Source organism: Perissodus microlepis, chromosome 16, assembly GCF_051167445.1.
Source record: "Perissodus microlepis isolate ML-2025 ecotype Zambia chromosome 16, ASM5116744v1, whole genome shotgun sequence".
NCBI classification, from domain to species: domain Eukaryota; kingdom Metazoa; phylum Chordata; class Actinopteri; order Cichliformes; family Cichlidae; genus Perissodus; species Perissodus microlepis.
Window position 1 is genome coordinate 18072469 of NC_140476.1, and position 19869 is coordinate 18092337.

Sequence of the window (19869 nt, forward strand, 5' to 3'; positions counted from 1 at the left end):
GCATATGTATGCGCTCGTGTGCCCGTGCGTGTTCCTGTGCATCTTAGTTAGTCTTAAATCCCCCTCTTCTGCCTTTGTGTAAACACAGTTTCATATTTGAAAGCTTCGTCTCACCGTGGATCCCTTTCTTATCGCAAAACTCAGCCTTTTAACTCTACGTCACCGTTCTCCCGCCACAATAACAAAGCCCACTCTTTCACTCACTGCCCGTCTTTCTTTTCTTCTCCCACTTTCTTCTTTTGTTATTCCACTCCCTCTATACCCGTGCTGTACAGCTCAAGAAAGTGAACAAATTCACATAAAGCTCATAAAAGCAAACTAGAGAGATACACCGGTGAATTTATACCAGACAAAACTGAAGAAAGAAATTAAATAAATGAGCAGAGAAAGACAATGAACACAGATGATTCCACACAGGAGCCCACATGGTACAATTAAGCAGTTAACATTAATTCATGCTCTGTGGCACGTATAATAATCCCGAGCATGCCTTGTTGGTTCTGAGGAAAAGATCTAAGTGTCTTTGAAAGAGGGTTCACAGTTGGGTTGGGGTGCTTGGATGTTTAAGGCCACCGTTTCAGTTCATTAAAAAGATCAAATTGAATAAATTTAAAAAAAAATCTTTTTACTCCAGGCATAATCACTTGATCATTGCTGGATTGTAAGTTTAACTCCATAATTCTGATTATTATTGATATTGTTATTCATGCTTTATATTGTGGTTATATTTCCAGCTCAGTTGTTACCTGAGAAATCTTTTAAATACCGCAGCTTTCACCAGACTACCAGTGCTGTGTTCCTTTCTTAGACAGCGTAAAACATGGATGCAGCTTCCAGCCAGCCAGCCAAAAAAAAAAAAAAAGTCTGTAAGTGTCTTAAACCTGCAGTCTATCTTAAAGCCTTCGGGTTTAAATAGCTGTGGCTGCAAAAAGACTTCCGATGTCTATGGGGAAAACAGCTTCCTGACTTGACCTCTGTAAACAATTTCCTGCTGAGTTTATTGGCCTGTTTACTCATTCTTAGGTTATAGCAATGAAAATTTATAACAGATTTTTTTTTTATCTTGGGCATACTGCCTTAAAAAGGTGCCTTATCTGTTATAATATTCATGCGCATATTGGCCAACAATTTAATTGATAAAAACCAACGAGCAAGCAGTTTTACAGCGAGACCTGCTCCTCCACCTCACATCTGGTTTTTCTTTGTGAAACTGCACTGACAGAGGTTTCAGAGTGGGACTTCAGAAACCAGTGGATGATGTTTTTCTTCTACTGTCTGTGGTTCCTGTTACCTTAGAAATTGGAGCTGGGAGGGATGCTGTTTTAGTAGTCATAGTAGTAAACTGGAGTCTTCCAGCCCTCATAGGCACTAAACTTTTCTGCAGCACATTCACAAATAGAACCTTCTTATTTCTGCCCTTATTTAGACACACACCACAGCAGTGGTATTACACATTACGAGTTCGACAGTTTTATTGGACAACTGTTTACATTCACTGCTGCCGTCTTCAACTGCAGTGTGAATTTGGACTTTAAGGGGGAGATCAAGATAAAACTTCTGAGTGAGTACTCGAGATTTCTGATTTACCACACACGCCTTCACATTGATAACTGTATGAGCATCATTCGCACATAGCTAATTAGTGTGTCATTACATACATATAGATGCTAACTGCTGTTCCTCAAATGCTATTTCTCAACTTTTATGTACACACATGCTGTTTAACCAATAATATTGCAAGAGGTTTATAGTTAAAAAGTGATCTATTTTAACAAAAAGCAGATAACTTGGCTACCATTTGTTCCATATTAGCCATAGCTGTTGCATAACCCTCCTCCTGATTTGTCTCTGTTAACATTCATACACTGAATTGCTGCTCTTAACTTTTTCAAGGTGTGTATGTCCTGACACCTCTATTAGTCATGTAATGGAGGCTCAACTCGAGGAGCAATGTGGAGGCAGCAGGTGGGGCAGAGGTGTAGGTAGAGGGTTATTACAAGAAGGGAAGACTACAACTCACAAGCGACCGTGGACGTTTGTATTGCAAATTCTTGGTATCAGAACCCCTGTGGTTGTTGCACAGATGGCAGGAGATTCATGCTTTTGGAAAGCAACTCATGGTATGAAGTACTCAATTTTGATATTAAATTACATTTTCTTCTAAATTTTTATGTTGATAAGCATCATGTCCGTTAGCGCTGTGCATGATTCAGTGACCCATCACCGCTGAGTCACAGCTCTGGAGGAAATGTTTGGGCACACAGAGGGAAATACCTCAGTCACTTATCCCCATCTATGTGTGTCAGAGAGCAGCTGTTCCCTCAGGCTTGACGTTCGGTGTGTTTAGGTGAGTTTGTAAGTGAGGGAGAAAGTAGAGAGTGAGAGAGAGTGTGAGAGACCGCCCATCTTTGATGTGCCTGTCCCTTCCACCTTTAGGTATAATGAGCGGAAATAGCTGCAGGGGCTTCGCTCTGTTTCTCCATGTCTGATTTCTTTTTGCACAGTGTCATACGGAGAGGATGCCACTCATTAACTAGTTTAGAATACACAAGAATTTAAAAAAGGAATTGATAATTATGTGATGTAAAAAAAAAAAAAATATTAAAGTGGGATCGAGATGCCTTCCTGTTTTGAAAAAAAAAAGATGAGCTGGAGGAGAAAGTCAACTAAAGAAAGAAGGAAAATAAGTGATAATTAGGTGCTGACAAGCAACTTGTCTAACAAAGGAAACTCACCAGATCGTGTGGTGGAGAGGGCATAAGGGAGCAGGGTTTATAGTGAAGGTGTTGGTGTGTAGCTAGAATGAAACTTGAGTGAGGAGAAAAAATGGGACAGAGCCCAGACATGCATGGCAGAGAGAGAGACAAAGGAATGCTTGAGAGACCCTTTATTAAACGAAGAGGCCTTTTTCCTTTCGGTCACCGTGACCTTTGTGTTACAGCGTATGGCACACATTGACGCTCAAACAGCCACCCAGAGTGATGTTCCAATAGCGGTAGAGCACCGACGACTCACTGAAAATCTCATAACAGCATCTGTAAGATCTCTCATATCCTCTTACCCCTCTCAGCTCACCCCCCTGATTTCTATTTCATCTCTCTTCACATTTTTAGAAGATTGGATTTGGTGTGATATAATAGCGCAGTGCGGAGGCCTCTTTGATCGGTCAAGATAGTGTGAGATATTCCACTCATAGTGCCTGATTTGAAAAGCAAATTATCGACTAATTTGTTGTCTGCTTTAATAATTTTTCCAAATGAGGTGGTTTACACTACAGGGCTGCAATTTGATAATAAACAATGGCTAATGCATTCATTATAATATATGAATTATATTATTTCTGCACACTCAGCTCAGAACATGCGTTCATCTTCAGAGGATATAATGATAGTTAACAGAAGTTTGATACATTTCTTTTTAAACAGCACTTTGATGATTCAGAAATTCTGTGCATGCTTATGAGCTCAGCGATGATGTTGATACACTTATGTGGTAGTAAACACTGTGAAAAACAATGTTTTCTGTTATATTGAAATTATACTTTATATATACTTTATATATTATATTATTTTATTGGGGGAAAAAAAAAATATATATATATTTATTTATTCATTTATTTATTTTTTCATTTTATTTAAAAAAACATTTACATGCCTCTGACTTTAGCTTTATCAACTATTTGATTTACAAATGTGGTGTTCAGACTTCCTGAGAACAGGAAAGCTGAACACCCAAGCAGTAGGAGAGCACGCTCTACTGAAGAGTCGTAGAAGGCCAGCAGCAGCTTTTGGTCCAGGTTAATATTCCTCAGGACACAGACGACGTGCAGCCACCGCTGGGCCTTCTTTACCGGGGCATTTGTGAGATCAACGGACAATGTGGGTGCCCAGAAACCTGAAGGTGAAGACAGATTCTACTTGTTCTCCATATATAAAGAGAGAGTAGTAGACCCGTCTGTGTCTCCTGAAGTCCATTATGAGTTCTTTTGTTTTAAGGATGTTCCGCTTCAGGTTATTTTCTGAGCCTGATGAGCCCAACCACGGTGGTGTCATTGGCGTGCTTGATGATGACGTTGGTTGGGTGGGTTGGTGTACAGTCATATGTGTACAGGGTGTAATGTAGAGGGCTGAGAAAGCAACCCTGCTGGGATCCGGTGCTGTGTGACAGCGGGGGCCAAGTCGGACTGATTGAGGCTACGTCCACACTAATGCGTTTTGTTTGAGAACGCATCGTTTTCTCTCCGTTTTGGCCTCCCGTCCACACTGAGACAGCGTTTTCCTTAAGGAAAAACGCAGCGTTTTGGAAACGCTCTCGAAAACGCATATTTCAAAACGGAGCTGTCCCATCGCAGTGTGGACGCTCGAAAGCGCAGACTTTCTAAAACGATGATGCATTTTAGTCATGTGATGCAGTCATGTGACCAATTAAACAAAGATAGCGGAGTGCATTATACAGCAGTTGTTTTGATTGCTCTCAATTTTGACAGCCCTAAAAAAGATTATTATCAGTTTATACATGCTCCAGATAGCTTTTCTTCAAATTCTTTAATTCTCACTCGCTTTTGTGCATGCGTAGGAATGGAACGTAAGCATTTTCGGTCGTTTCAATGTGGACGCACAACTCTGTGAAAACGACTGAAAACGCTAGTGTGGACGCGGAGCGTTTTCAGACGAAAATGCCGTTTTCAAATCTATCCGGGCTAGTGTGGACGTAGCCTGAGGCCAGTTGGTTAGGAAGTATGATCCAGAAGCAGCTAAATGTGGGGGGGTCTGAATGTGGTCCAGTTTGGTGGTGATAATGTCTGGGATTATAGTGTTGAACACTGTAGTATACAAAGAGCATCCTCATGTAGGTCTTCCTGCATCATCAGGCTGTGTTTTAATGACTTGGGTGCTTGGAGGAGTTTGTTTCCTAAGGGGGATGTAGTCAAGGATGAGGAGCAAAGAGAGACGGTCAGATTGTCCTAGATGGGGGAGGGTTGTTACTGTGTAGGCCTGCTTGATGTTGCTCTACACATGGTCCAGTGTCCTGTCCCCCTGGTAGGACACTTAACAGATTTCAAACATACCTTATTAAAGTCCCCAGCAACAATATGGACACCCTCTAGGTGCTCTCTCTGCTGTTTACTGATAATGTCATGATCCTCGGCCATGTTGGCCCAGCATTCTTAGTTTTCGTGTGTTTTGGGTTTTGTTCTTTATTTATCCCTTGGTTTCTAGGTTGTTCTGTTAAGATTAGGGATGGGTATCGTTAAGGTTTTATCCGATACCAGTACCAAACCGGTACTTTTGAAAAGGTGCCGGTGCTTAACCCTTTAAAACCGGTCAGAGCGGGCACGATCCGTTTTGCGCAACTACTTTTAAATCCCAGTAGCACTGCAACCACGTGAGCTAGCGCAATAATTTTTTTTGCATATGTTACCGGAGGAGTTGTACTTACATCTTATGCCATCAGCTTGTCCTAGGTCACAGTTTCCTTCCACGTATAGCTTTGCAAAAACTGCATAAAAAGCGCTTGCAGCAACAAAAACATAATATTCCAGAAACACGCTTTGCCGATCCGATCAGCTGTTCATAACACTTCCTATGTTGGAATAGACGTCAGCGCGAACTATCGCATGTCCGCCATGACCTGCCCGAAACCGGAAGTGACGTCATTTTCGCGGAAATGTAGTTTTTTACCATCAGGGCCTCATGAGCCTATACTGGTGTTTTTAAAAGTTATGTTTGACTTTATGACTTTCTGTGTCGTTTCTGGGATGCTTAGGACTAATATTGCACTGCTGGAAATAGTTTATTTTGATGCACATGCTGGTTTTTTTGCAAATTTGCACTATAATATTTATTTTTGTTTTTCCTGCAGTGTATAAAAATTGGTGTATTTCAAAAATAAAACTATGAAGACACTCAAAATAAATTTCCTGTGGTGGGAAACTATTTTGTGCAACTTTTTTGTATTTACAGTTTTGAGGGATAAGCCTCTTAAATTTCTCTAACTAGAAATATATGTTAAAAAAACAAAAACGATTTTCAATTTTTTTGTAGTTTATTGCACTTTTTTGCAATTTATGTAATTACTATGCACTTAATGCATACATATTATTAAAATTTAGGCTGTAATGGTTGTATTGATGTATAGCAACTTGAAATGCTCCCAAAAATGGCACTACAGCATGTAAAAATATAATATAAGCTCTGGCGGACTTCTATGGTAGGTCTTAAAGGGTTAAACAGTGCTCGAACCGGTGCTTAAAGAATGGAGAACACAAACTTTGTCCAAAAACCTCTCATGTTCAGCTGTTTTCCACTTTTTCTTTGGTCATTTTAGCTTTTTTGGCCAGGGTGAAGGGAGTATCTGCCATCAAACAAGAAGACAGCCGCATGTAACTACAACTGTGTTTGCTAGTTCACCTTTGCTACATGCATTAATGTTATAACGTGGTTAGCCTACTCAACGTAAATTACACATGAACAACATTAAGCTACTCGCCCAGAGAAGAACGGCTGTTGCTGCCATCATCATCCGTCATCATTTCTGCTACACTGGCAGGGCTAGGGGCCAGGACTCTACTCTTCAGGTTTTTGGGGGATGTTGCTAACTCCGGGTCCGATAACAGGCACCACACCCGCAGTAGATGTGCACGATGTGAGGTCTCGCAGCAAGCTATCAAATACGGCGCATTTCTCGGCTTTTAACAAAATGCTATACGTCGCCAGGTGTTTCATCAGATTCGAGGACTTACCTCCTTTGCACAGTATCACCTTAAAGCACTTGTTGCAGGCTGCTGAGTTTGCATATTTTGCTGTGAAGTACAGCCAGACTTTGACCGCTTCGCTTTGGGCATTTTTAATCTGTAGCTTTGCTCTAAAAGAACGTACGTACCTGGGCCCTCTTACTATCCTCGGAAAGGTAAAATGATTGGCTGGAATCCAAAGTGTATGACATCTCAGGGGGAAAAAAAGCACCGAAATAAAGCCCCGAAATGTGCGCTGCTTTTCGGTCTGGTTACTACCGTTTATGTCAGAACCGGTGCCATAATGGCACCGGATACCGATACCCATCCCTAGTTAAGATGTTTCTTATTTGATTACCCTCTGTGTACCCCTCTGTGTATCTGTGAGCCCTCGTTTCCCCATGTTTTCCCCAGCCCGTTATGTCCGTGCTCTCCCCGTGCTCTCTCTCCTCCTGTCTGAACCTCTGTGTACTTCCTGTTTTACTTTGACAGTCTCTCGTCAGTATGCGTCATGTTGTGTTCACTCCTGCCCTGTCTCATTATGATTATCTGTGTCAGCTGTCTCCCCGTGTGCTCCCACTTCCCTCGTTAACCCTCTGTGTATTTATGTCCGCATCTCCCTCAGTTCTGTGTCGCGTTCTCCCTCATTCATGGTCGTGTGTTTCTCTGTGTATTACGTTATAGTTTCCCAGTTTAGTTTGTATGGTTTTGCTCTCCAGCAATAAAGCTGTGAATTTCGAGTTAATTCCTGCCTCCGTGACTTTGCGATTGGGTCCTCATCCAGCCTGCACACAGCCGCAATCATGACAGATAATAAGTTGGAGGTGGTTGAGTGCTGAGCTAACGTTAGCATCAGGGTGACGTAAACAGTCAGTACTGCACGTTTCTGTTTCCTTAAACAGAAACTCCCAAAATGTAGTTGAGAAGCCTGTGTGAGCTGCAGATGAGCCTGTCAGTCACAGCTGTCACAGGACACAAATCTTTAAATCTTATTAAGGTAGAAATAATTTCCAAAATCACCAGCAGAACACTTAATAGATGACCCAAATTACTTTTTTCTTTTTTAAAAAAACAATTATTGATTTAGCAGTTTTTGAGGAAAAAGTATCACTTTTTTAATAGGAGACAATTGGGGAAAAGATCAAGCAGCTAGTCATTGCGCTTCCATCTTCAAGCCAGGGTAGTAACATCTTGAGCACATCCCTAATCCCTAATTCTAACCCTTACATATGGAATCCAGTCTCATTAATCCGTATGCCTGAATTTATGTTGATGCTGATGATGAAAAGGAGTTCGGAAAGACTTTAAAACAGATATTTTTAGACTGACTTTTTTATAAAGGAATTTTGTTGGGTTAGGAAAGTTTGCAAAGCCCTTGTTCGTTCAGTTTCTCCCTTAAATTTGCCAACACACCTTTTGCTACTGGATGGTTTTCTAAGCTGTTGCCATCACATGACCTGAAAACCAAAAACAGACCATGCTAGTAACAGAACAGGAAATATATTTCCAGAAAACTATTAAATTAACATTTTACATGAAACAAAAACTAGTAAAACAATGTTCTTTAAAAAATTTACAGAACAAAAAAGTATAGCACAGAAACATAATAGTTTCCTTGGACAAGATGTTGTAGGCCTGTGTTGTATAACACATGAATATGCAAAAACAGAAAACAGAATGGGTGGAAGGAGCTTGCTCCATATCTAAGATTCAATTAGGTACAGCTCTCATCTGATCAGAAGCTTATGTTGTATTATGGATGTGCCCCCTGCTGTGGACCCAGATCCCAAAATGACAGGCTTTGACTCCTGTCTTCTTCTTCTTTCTTTTTTCCCCATGCTCCCCCCTCCTCTCGGATAAAAAGGGCTCTTGTGTGTCTCTTTTTCCCTCCCAGTCCTGATCCGTTCTCTGCCCTTGCTTCCTTGTTTTGTTCTGTATCGTGTCCTTACTATCAGTGCAGGCTCTTGGGGACTATATGTAGGCCTGAGTTCATCAGAGTTTGCTAGTTGTGCAGTGTTTCATGAACTTGCTTGTACACTATTTAAATATAGGCTACAAACACAATAATAATTTATTTATCCTGTTTTTTGTTTGCTTATTTTTTTACTTCTTGCTGTGAAATAACAAAGCATTGATGCTGATCCATGTGGTTGGCTGTATCAAGCAAAAGAGCATTGTCCCTTTGTTTGTCTTTGCTTTTTTGCTCGATTTTCTTTGTCTTCATCTTGCTGTCTTTCTTTTTCCTCCCACTTTACTCTCTTATCTACTCTCTCCCATTTTCTTAGTTGAACCTCTTCATCCCTCATTCTGACTCATCGACAGCTCCACAGAAAATAACAAAGGAGTGGAGGATGTGAATGGGCAGGATGTTGGGTAATAGGAATACGAAAGACAGGTGTAGGCACAGCTTCTGTATTTAAATCTCTTTTTCCAATTTTCTGACCCGGTATGCCTGCAACACAAGCAGGCATACTGGGTCAGCAAGTGACGTCTGTTCAGCAAGGAGGTTGGACTTGCATGAAGTGGAGCGGCGGCTCGCCCACTTGCTTTGTTTTCCTCTCAGCAGTACTCTTAGTTTCAGAGAGTAATTAACAATAATTACCCTACTGGCTTTGCCAAATGGCCATTTGCTTTGCAGCAACACATGCACGCACACACATCCACTCACACACTCACTCTCTCTCTTAAAGCTTTTACCCACTGATAACTGGTAACCATTTCAGCTGTGTCTAAACATCTCTAGTGCTACGTCTTGCAGTACACTTGTGATTGACATACAATATAGTGCCAAAGGTATGTATGATCACACTTTGTTTGCTTTCGGGGTTTGTTTTTTGTTTGTTTGTTTGTTTCTTTCATTTATTTATTTATATATTTTGGTGTGTGTTTATATAATTAGTTTCAGCTTAGCTATAGTCATGCTAGGGAAAATGATGATTGGTGTCCACGGCACAACCAAAATTATTGCGATCACCTTATGATCTCCCTACTTTTGAAAAGGTTCATTCAAAGATGACGACCAGATCTGAGACCACTTGTAGTCACTTGCCGTCTTCAAACCGTCTTTGGGGCATTAAGATGTCAACAGAAGAGCAATAAGATGGAGTCGGTCTACAACCAGTTTTCAAATGAATGGGGTCAAGTTGGTAATTGCATGCAATCTGTTTGTGATAATGTACTGTGATGAATTGCAAATCTGTTGCCGTCTGTTGCAAGTTACATCAGATTTATAGTGGAGTCTGTGGGAACTCACACCGGCGGACTGCACAAAATCCACACATAGGGCACAACTCTGAGATTGGGCCAGTTTTGCACTAACAAAAGAATAAACTGTTGGCTTGGCAGCATGCTGCAGCTACTGCGATAGGCTGATAAAAAGGAACAGCCACACTCTTGAGTTAGAAGGTCAACCTTAATCTCACCATCATTTAAAGCAGGAACGTGTGGTCCATGATGCTGTAAAACATATTTTGTTTGTTTACAAAATAAACAAAAAAATAATGTGCTGTGCTGCAGGAAAGCATAAAAAAATCAAACTGTTTTCTTAGAAATCTACTGTAGTGTTATACTTATTAATTCTTTAAACTGACAACACATTGTGTGTTGCATTTAGATATTATTTCAAATTAAATACAGATGGTAAAGGCAAAATTGGTCAAACATCAGTAAGATAGGAGATTTGATTCTGGCATGTTGAAATATTTGTATTGCTGCATTTGACTCAGTGTCTGAAAAGGAAAGTGTGATGCTGGGAACATTGTGCCGAGACTAATCTAATCGCACTAACACAATCCAGCTAATAAATGCATTTTGACAGACATATGTTATGTAAAAGCGCCTATCGAAGGAAGTAAAAGACAGACAGAGAGCGTGCGAGCTAGAGAGTGAGATGTTTTCACTGTGTGCTGATCTCTGTGTAGAAATATGACTAAGAGCCTAAAACACTGGAACCCGCTCGACTAACTTTAAAGAAGAAAACAGGATGTATTCTTGTTTCTGTCTTGCATTGGGATTCTCTTCCTTTCTCTCGTCAATGCTCTGTGGAGTTCAGCTCAGTTCTGATATGTTTCAATAAAATACCAATATTACTGTGGAGCAGAAATACGTGCAGTTCAGCTCTAAATGCTCAGAGGTGAGCACTGAGTAAAGAATGACTGGGCAGAACTCACAGCCTTGAGCTATCCAACTGTGCCAGTTACGCACTCTTTCTGATAATATCTCCCCCTTTCATTCCAAGTAAATACACACTTTTAGCAGCAACTATCACACACGCATTGGCCGCAAAATAAGACATGCTGTTTGGTGTTACATTTAGTTCAATTTACAGTAAATTGCCTGCCACAAACCTTAATAACTGACATTTGGGTGTTTCGTTATTGGATTGAGCAGACCAGTTGCGCTCATTGGCACAGACTGAGTCGACTGATTACAACATGTTGGCAGTGTGTCTGCATTCATAAATTAGATGGCAATTATCTGTTTTAGGCTGATTGTAGTCAGTCAGTCGGACTGAGACAGGTTGCCGCGCAGCGGGTGACCTGGGCAATAACCTTGTAACCAAAACCCTCAACCTCTGGGTGACCAGCTGGTCTTCTCAACTATTTGCAAACAGTGATGACAACATTGAGTCAGTCCTTATTACTAGCTAGTAATTCAATCCTGAATGGAAACTGTTCATTAGAACCACAGTTTGATCTTCCAGCTACACTTAAGGCATTGGGATTAGGAGCACAACACTGATGATGATGATGTGGGTGGGACAAGTACTACCGCTTCACTTTCCCACCCAGATTTTATCATGCAAACATGTTTCTGTAACGTTTATGACTCTGTACAATGCCTTCAAAGAAAAGCTGAAGATGTCGCACACTGGTACCCATGATTTAAAAATGATATCTTTGTGCGTGTATGCAGGAGTTATTTTATTTGCTGAATAGAAAGCAGGCCTGCTTTTGTGAGGACTGAAGATTTTTCTGTATCTCCCAGCATGGAGTGCTGAATGGTTGGATCTTTACAATCCACAACAACTCTAATATATAGGGAAAAAAAACAACAACAACAACAAATGCACAACACTACTGTTTGATTTGCCGTTGGTGCTTTCTTTCGGTGAGATATCTTTTCTGGTCCTGTTACTTCCAAACCCATCCTAAAATGTAAAGATCAGGCTTAATAAATTATCATCTATTTTTCCCATGTGTCATCTTTGTGAAATCCTTTTCCCCATGGTGGTGTGTCCCCATGTCACCCCCCACTTCTATCTCTATGTGACTGGACTTAAAAGGCTAGCTTGGGGCATGACAACCGTCACTCACATCAGAGAGCTGAAAGAGTAGGAAAAGATCTGGAATGGAGGGAGATGAAAGTAAAAATTGCAGATGAGGTAAAGCAGGAAGAGCGTAGTTTTAAAGATTTATCGAGGATTGACAGCTTCGCTGCCAGTCAAAAAAAAAAAAAAAAGAAGAAAAAGGATAAGAAATGCAAACCATCCACACATGAAAACCATCTCAAAATGAAAGATTACCTGATTCACTGGTGAAAAATGCATTTTTTGGAAATCCAGTCTCCGTCAATGTTTTGCAGAGGGTGGAGGGTATCTGAAATCCTTCACAAACCACTGAAATGTTTATTCATCCTATGATAATAAAGGCTGATTTGCAGGGAACACATGCAGAGTGTTTTGCAGCTGAGAAATGACTGAATGTGATTTTTGATGTTTTGATGTTAATAATGAATTGAAATGAGTCACTCTCATCAATGTCAGCCTCGTATCTCTGGTAGTTTTACCGGGGTTAAAAGAGAAATTCTTAAAAAGTTTATGAATATCTGAGAAGATATTTTCTTATTTATAATATTTATAATATATTTAAATTTCAAATTTTAGTATGTGAGTGTTACATGTGTTTGTATTAATCCTATTTGAAACACAGCAGCTCATGAGTCACATTTCTATATCAAGCCGCTCCTGAACTAGAGATATTATCAGAAGCATCTTATCCAGGCTAAGGAGAAATAGAACTGGACTGTTGCTCAGTGGTCAAAGTCCTCTTAGATGAAAGTAAATTTAGCATTTCTTTTACAAATCTAGGTCCCAAAGTCTGGTGAAAGCAGGGAGAGGCACAGTATGCCGTCTGTTTGAAGTTCAGTGTGAAGTCTCTCCACAATCTGTAATGATTTGAGGTCACCTGCAGATGTTGGTCCAAAGTCGATGCACCATCTACCTGGAAATTTTAGAGGACATCATACTTCCATCTCCTGACAAACTTCATGGAGATGGCAATTTCCTTTTTCCAGCAGGACCTAGCACTTCCCCACAGTGCCAGAACTGCTACCAAATCTTTTGCTGACCATGTTATTACTTTTACTATTACTGTGCTTGATTGGGGTAGCCCACTTGCCTGACCCCATGTGAATCTATGAAGCGCTGCCAACACCTAGCACTGCAGAAGAGTTGAAGGCTGCAAAGCAGCCTGGGAAACCTCAACGGTGCCACTCTCCTTTGATGCCAAAATTGGTGGATGTGGTTCAGGAGGTAGAGCAGGTTCCACTAATCGGTAGGTTAGTAGGCTGGCTGCTCCAGTCTGCATGCTAAAGTATCCTTGGGCGAGATGCTGAACCCCGAGTTGCTCCCAATACATTGGGTTTGAATGTGTGTGTCAATGTTAGATAGAAAGCTAGAAAACACTTAGACACAGAAAAAAGTGCTTGCATGAATGTTGCGTAAAGTACATTGAGTTTAAAAGTGCTATATAAGAACCAGTCCATTTACCAAGCAATTTATGGTAGAATCCCCAATCAAGTACTGGAGTATATAAATGATAGGGGTGGACAACATAACCAAAATTATACCGCAACACTTCAGGGAAACTTGTAATAGTGATATTTGTAGAGATACAGGGGGGGAAAGCTTGTTTTATTGGTGATTGCAGTTTACCGGCATAGGCTTGTGTAAGTGCAAAGAAAATTATGTGCATTTTACTGCCATTGACAACACACTGCCTATTTAGAAGTGTGAAACTATTGCCACAAGGTGCCAGTAGCAGGTCGCTGTACAATATTGTCACATAATAAATTTGAAATTAAAAAGTGTTTCTAACGTGGCTTTTTGTGCAATGCAACCACATCTGCAATTTCCATCCATCTTTCCGTCGTATGGACCAATAACTATCGAGTGCTCCAGAAATACTCGTCATTTGTTTAATTTCAGGGTCGCACATCACCTGCTGCTAGTATCTTCTGCTTGGGTGCCTTCATAGCCTAGTTGTATTTGGCAGTGTATTTTTGCTTTCAGTTTGTTGTTTCCATATTCAGGAACAGTTTTCCTGTTTGTATGAAAGTTTGTTCAAAGTTTTGTGCTTTTCTGGAGGTTGTTGAAGTGGCTTCCTTTTTGGGTTCATTCTCAGACATGGCTGGACTTTTGTTGGTGCTGTGCACGCAAGGGAACATTGATATTGTTGATATCATGAAGAAAACGCGTTTTTTTTCTTTATCACACAAAACATCATGCGGATATATCATGGACAATGTGACATGGTAATTTTTGTCTTTTCTTTCTTTTTTAAGGAAACATTTGAATAATTTCTGGTGATATAGTAGTGTGTATTTGTATGTATATGTATATTTATGTGTAATTTATTTCATTTTTTTTTTAAGAAATGCTGTTATTTATCCCAAAAGCTGAGATAGTACTATTTTATTGTTGGAAAAACATTTAAAAAATCAATAAAATAAAGACAATATCACAAAACTAAACCAGACACCCTTAAATGAACTGCAGTGCCTGTGTTCATTGTGATGAAAATACTTTGCCTGGTCCAAAAGTGTGGGTATTGATGTTATAACAGCTCAGACAACAACTGAGGCCTTTAACTGAAGTGAAAAGAAGTCAATATTTTTCTTCAATAAAACAAGTTATTTGCCCAAGCGCTGGGCTTCGGCTACCACAAATTCTGCTTCTGAGCTGTGTGATCTTCAAGAAAAAAAAACACAGAATGTCCTTAGATTCATTTCTAAAGGCTCTTGTAATGTTTGCAGTTAAGGACAGAACAGGTAAAATAAGTCCTCAGAAGTGTGTGCGCATGTGTGCATGCACTTTTTGTTTTGTTTTGGGTTTTTTTTGTTTTTTTGCATGTATGCCAGAGAATGCCATCTCACGCTGTTCCTAATCCTTTGCAGATTGAGGTCAGTGGTACTATTGGATGATCCCGGTGTACAACTTCAGCCCGACTGCTGGAAAGGCTGAGATTGGCTGGTGTTATCTGATTTGTTCTGTCCTCCCGACATATCCGGTGTAGGGCTCTGATTGGCTCAGACGCCTTGAGATGAGGTCAAAAATATTAAATATGTCCACAATAAACGGGCAGGAGGAAGCAGCTAACTTCTTTCACTGTCCATTAGTGTTTCTACAGAAGGAATGCAAGTCGGTTTCAGGATTCTGTTGGTGGGTGCGGTTGTTATAGTAACTAATGACTGTTCTCACAGGCCCTCAGCACCATGTGGGAGGGTTGCTATGGCAATGCCAGGTTGTAGCGTAGGTGTGTTGTATGTGAGGTTGCTGTTCACTCATTGTTGACAGGAGTGTCAGAGTGAGAGGACTTTGCTACAACCAGTGTTTGAAGTGCAGAACTTTGGTGTATTGAAAACACCACAGAGCAAAGAAGAGATATTATATATTATTAATATTATTAGATATTATTAATGTTAGAGGAGTAACTTGCACTGGATTATGAAACTGATGTCCAAATTAACTAACCAACTCCAAAATGTATAATCAGCCACTAATTTATATTTTAATTTCATCTTTGAGAATCCATCATTCAAACAACACAAATTTTAGAAGAGTCCCATAAGATCACACCAGAGTGATTCTGCTGAAGTTCATAACTGATAATATTTAACAATTATTTCCCAGCAGTTACCATCATTACCACTAATTGCTCTGTTTCTGAAACTGTTACAAATAAAGTATTTGAATATAAACACTAATCCAGGCTCAGTAAGATTCCCATGTCAGTTATTTTATTATTGCAAGAAACAAACAAATATATCAGCAGGATAGCTTTATTATTCCTGCCCAAGGCTCCCATTTGCATCCCTTGCTGCTAGGCGGTTTTTCAGGCACTCAATATGACCTCTAGTGAACTTCCAAATTACCTTGAATCAGACCTTGTCTGTGTTTTTGTAAGACACAAAAATGCAGAAACTGTTTATTCTCGTCTGGACTTTTTATATTACTTAAGACACTGCCTCCTGAAATGGATTATCAGATTGTGGCCCACCTGATTACTTACCGTATTTTTGTGCCATTACTATCTCATTGTTTTCTTTTTCTTTGAGTGCTTTGTTAAACTCTGGATAACCATATATCGAGTCTCTCTCAAAATCCTCTTTGGTTCTATGCACTTTTGTCACTCTGATATCTTTCTTTTTTAAAAGCAAATGACAGACATCACCACAGTGGCCTCTACTTGCATACATTCAGAATAATGCAAGAGTAAAGCTTTTCTTTCCCATGCATCGACACAGCAAGTTACTGCGCAGAGGCAGACTCAAACATGCTGAATTGTAATCTTCAAAGTGACATTCCCTTAGGAGCGTGAATAGCCAAACACAATGCACTTCAATTTTCTGGCTTTTAAGAAGTGGTCACAGTCCCTGCATGGCAAAGCGCAGAATCCTCTGTGTGAATTATTTGCCCAATTAAATTTTGTCCAGTAGCCTTTATTTCTAGCGTGATCCGCCCCCACCCCCTATGACTGACCTTATTGCCTTTTGGTGTTTTTGCTTGTCTGTAATGGATTTAGTTTTGGAAGCTCAGATCTAATGCTGTCTCTATTTCAGTCTTCCTGACACACATACATAAAGTTTTGCTCTGGTACCTATCTAAAAATACCTCTTTAGCTATTTCAGGTTCCCTTTTAAAGGCTATACATGTTTATTTCTGTCGGTGTGTAGAGTCACTCCATCTTCCTTTCTGAAATTATCACATTTTGATGTATCTTCTGCTTCCTTGCACCCCCCCTCTCTCTGATCTCTTCTGTTCTCAACCATCTGGCTTGGATCCCATCCTTTTTATTCTCAGTTGTATTGTAGATAGAAGGGGTTGGGCTGAATTTATTACAGTAAATTTCGGTCTTGCTGTTTTGTATATTTACTATGCGTGATCCAAATGTTCCAAAAGTTTAGTGAGACACTGTAAGATGACATTTTATTATGTTTTCTGTAGCCAGCCATATGGGATATAATCGGTCTGAAAGAAGTGCCAGAGGGGTCTCTGGAGGATTCTGTCTGTGTGAGATGGAGAAAATACCATCACCACACAATAACATGTGAAAGTCATATATGGAAGAGGAAATGGAGGGCAGTCACCTCAGGAAAAAAAGCAAGGCTGCATTTACACCTTTTCTCACACCGCATAAAATTAATAGCTAACAGTGGAATGGACTTTATCACATGTATAATAGCTGAAAACCCCCCAAAATGCTTTTTTGGGTGTATTTGGTTTTCCTTATTAATCAGCTTTCTATTGTTTAAGGTCTTTTTTTTTCTTTTCAGAGAGGTAAAGGGTTCATATATTATTTAAGGAAGCAGATGATGCTATTCTAAAATTGAGTAATTACAGAATAATTACCATTATACACGCTAAGTAATAATTGCCCCTGTTCTTCTGTTTGTTTTTCAGTTATTGCTGACTCTTTGACAGTAACAGCTCCGGCCCAGACTTTGTCCAAAGTGGAAGGCGACACACTACAGCTTACCTGCGAGGTGTCTCGGACCACAGTGCAGCACACTCACTTGTCAGTAGGCTGGTACTTAAGGTCCCCAGAGGACCCAACCGCCCCGCCTCAGGAGTTAGTCACATTGTCAAGAGACTTCGTTTTGCGCTCTGGGGGGCCGTATCGGCAGAGAATGGCAGCGGGGGACCTCAGGCTGGATAAAACCGGCGCTACAGCCTATAGGCTGACCATTCACAAGCTGCAGCCAGTCGACCAGGGGCTGCTCTACTGCCAGGCTGCTGAGTGGATTCAGGACCCAGATGGAAGCTGGTTTGCTATGACCCGCAAGCAGAGCGACAAGACTCAGCTCCGTATTCAGCCCACTGGTGAGTGAATCGTAAATGGACTGCTTTAAAAAAAAAAAAATTTACCTTTGCATACACAGTGCAACTATCATTCAGCTCTCTCACTGAGCCATTTATCAGTGGATAAAGCTGCCGTCCAACAAGACCGTTATACTTCTTCTCCATTAGCTTCTACTCGGCTCGTCTCTACTCTGTTTCAGTCATTTTCCATTACAAGTGAGTACCACCGCAACGTTGGTGGGCTCGACACAGGTCGTTTGGAACACCAGCCAAGTGGATATTAAAAAAGGTACCTGTTACCAGGTACTATCATCCAATGGAACACCCTAAAACAGAGGTGAGCCTGGCAGAGTTGGTACTAGTGGAACAGAGGCTTTAGAAACACGGACATGAGGAACTGGGGTTTGAACCACTAACCTTGTGAAACCTAATTCCCTTTCTCTCTGCACCTCAGAGATAGGCCGAAGGGATCGTATTCTGTGGGAAAGAAAAGGAGGGGTGGTGGGCAGGGTAAAGATATTGGTTAGTGTCAGTCCCCTCTGTCCTCTTGACTGGCACACACTCATGCATGTGGGCCGGGTTCCACTGATTGCTGATCAGTATCTCTGGCTAAGCTCATTAGCTTTCTAAAAAGGGCTTAACTAAACCTCCGCAGATTCCCTACTTTTGTATTTGTGTCTGTTTGATGGGCAACATTACAAGCACATCCAAGAAAAATGTAACCAGCTCCAAATAGCGTGGGTGTTTGACACAGGAGACCTATGGCTTCCACATAAGCAGCTTCCCCAGCAACATGTGGCCCATGGTTCAGAAGGCAGAATGTGTTTTTCAGCCACTTCCTGCCAACAGTTTGTCCGGTGTTGATTGGGCTAGAATGCATTGCTATGAGAGAGACAGAGCCTTCTTTTAATGCTTCTGCCAAATGTAAAGGAAGAGACCTATGGAAAGCGGAAAGCATTAAGGGAGTTTCCAGCTTAGGGAGGTACTGCGGGGGTAGCAGTAACAAGGTTTGCGTGATGTGCAAGTGTGTGGAAACAAAGAATGTGTTGAGTGGGCTCATATGATAATTATTTAATAGGCAGCCAACCTCTAGACCAAAAAGATGAGAAAAAAAAGGCAGCTTAATATCTCATCGCATGTCCTTATAGCTTCTCACCCAACTCGAGCCCATCACATTCATCGTCCTGCGTTCCACATACATAAAGTATCCCTTTGTATGCTTCCAAGAAAGGGCCAAAGAGATGGGTGATAAACTGCTTTGACATTAGCTCAGTTACCAAGAAAGCACGCAGTGGCGAATGTCTCATGCCAGTAAATCACTTCAAAGAGGAGTCATTTTGCTTTTCTCCATTAAGCATCAGATCCACTCTGGACCAATGCGACTTGATGGTGCCCCAGATAGTCGTGCGTGGATGAGAAGGAGAGTGAGAACTCCGATGTAAAGCAGGTTTGTCAGATGAGCTCCTGCTACTTTAGTGAGGAGACAAAGGGCACAAAGAGCTCATCTCTAAACACCCTTTGTCACTCTCTGTCTTCTCTATAATCTATAATGGATGCAGGGTTGTTGCGTGAGAAAGAGAATAAAGCAGTTGCGTTGTGCAAGCTATGAATGTAACTGCTCAAACTTCAGTGTAATGCGTAAATTCATTTTGGTTTTCTTTCCACGTGCTTATTGCATGACGAAGGAGCCACTTGCACGCCTTAAGGCTCAACTGGTGTATCTGACGTTCCACCTGTCCAAGTGCATATTTGACAGAGAGCCAGGGAAATTTAGAAAGGAGAGGGAGCAGCTTCTCCATTAGACTCCTATTATAAAAGATGGAGTGGATCTCAAGACAGCCCCATCACTAGCTAATCACCCACTGCCGGCATCAGAGAGATGAGCAACAGACAGAATCTTAATGTACCTTTCACTCCCCCCCCCCCCTTTTTTTTTTCCACCATACCTATCTTTTTTGGTCTTTCCACTCATCTCCGCCCTTGTTCCCTTCTTTCACATACCCTCTCATTTTTCTGCAAACATTGCTCATCACTGCAGGTTTTTTTCCCTTCCTCC

At 40.9% G+C, this 19869-nt stretch overlaps 1 protein-coding gene across 1 annotated transcript in view; it reads left to right on the plus strand.

Annotated features, from left to right (window-relative positions):
• Positions 1 to 19869, plus strand: part of igsf3 (immunoglobulin superfamily, member 3) — an 82401-nt gene that overhangs the window by 31097 nt on the left and 31435 nt on the right. The window contains exon 3 of the mRNA XM_084908697.1: positions 17415 to 17834. Within this exon, the coding sequence (XP_084764823.1) occupies positions 17415 to 17834 (420 nt within the window). The remainder of the gene's footprint in view (positions 1 to 17414; positions 17835 to 19869) is intronic.